At 39.8% G+C, this 1,267-nt stretch overlaps 1 protein-coding gene across 1 annotated transcript in view; it reads left to right on the forward strand.

Moving 5' to 3' along the window:
• CTNNA1 (catenin alpha 1) overlaps positions 1-1,267 on the forward strand; it is a 244,634-nt gene that overhangs the window by 3,448 nt on the left and 239,919 nt on the right. Inside the window, exon 2 of the mRNA XM_007938959.1 lies at positions 1,070-1,265. Coding sequence (XP_007937150.1) covers positions 1,070-1,265 — 196 coding nt within the window. The remainder of the gene's footprint in view (positions 1-1,069; positions 1,266-1,267) is intronic.

Consider the following 1,267-nt stretch of genomic DNA (forward strand, 5'->3'; position numbering starts at 1 on the left):
GAACAATGTTTTGTATGTATAATAGTATGTTATGCCAATTGAGCTTGATGTCCTCTGTGACTATGGTCCCAAGCCTGCAGGTTCAACTACTCAGTCCCTCTGGGTAGCTGGCTGTGACCAAGCAGTGACTGAAACCTTGCCCCTTGTCAGCTCTACTATACACCTGGGAATTCTGATCATGCACGTAAACTTAAGGACCATTGTCTGCCAACCCTATATATGTTCTTGGGATACACTCCCCATTTCATAGACATATCTAATCGTTTAGCCTGTCCACCCATATACCCATCCTTGCCTTCATTGACAATGCACTATATGTGCAAAAGGGTTCATATTTGTTGTCTGTACCTCCTATGTACCTCTCTATGTCTTTCTCATCCTCAGTGCTGCCATATTGGTCACTCACATTTGGTACATTGTAGCAGGGCTGATTTTTAGGTTAATTCTTAAGTCCTACCAGCACTCAGGAATCTCGAAGCTGTCTGTGCCATCAGGATCGCTGCCAGACCGCAGATCTGTCTATCTCCTTTTTTGGTATTTTTACGCAAATTCTTCTGCTAGTTAGGGTTTAGTCCACTTCTGTATCCTTCCCTTCAAGGTTCAGGGGTCCAGGATTATCTTCTGTGTCTGTGTTAATTGGTTTCCCTGTTCTTTGTTGAAGAGGGTCTGTGCAGTCTTTCTGCCTAGTCTGCCATCTTGCTGGAACTCCAGGCTGTGAATCTTTACAGAAGTATGTTGCCTCATCATCTTCCCACAGAGCATCTGGTGGGTTTCAACCACTGACCTTCTGGTTTGGATTCACATGCCTTACCCACCACACTACCACAGCTCCTAAAATATTTATTATATTTCTTCCATTATATACTGAGACAACTAAATTATTTTGAAAATTAAATATAGTGTCATTACTATATATCTTAAACATAGTTATATATTATTTGTTAATGCTTAGTAGAATCTCATAAATGTGACATTTATTTCCTTATGAATCATTTATTCTTGATATCTTTAAAGATCTTTATTTTCATTTTAATTGACAGCTGTGTAATTTTTCAAATGAAATTTTTAGGTTACAACCCTGGTAAACACCAACAGTAAGGGGCCTTCTAATAAGAAGAGAGGTCGTTCTAAGAAAGCCCATGTTTTGGCTGCATCTGTTGAACAAGCAACTGAGAATTTCTTGGAAAAAGGTGATAAAATTGCAAAGGAGAGTCAGTTTCTCAAGGAGGAGCTCGTGGCTGCTGTAGAAGATGTTCGTAAACAAGGT

The sequence above is a fragment of the Orycteropus afer genome, unplaced genomic scaffold, assembly GCF_000298275.1.
Source record: "Orycteropus afer afer isolate SDZICR_OR568_19922 unplaced genomic scaffold, OryAfe1.0 scaffold00056, whole genome shotgun sequence".
In the NCBI taxonomy this organism is placed as follows: domain Eukaryota; kingdom Metazoa; phylum Chordata; class Mammalia; order Tubulidentata; family Orycteropodidae; genus Orycteropus; species Orycteropus afer.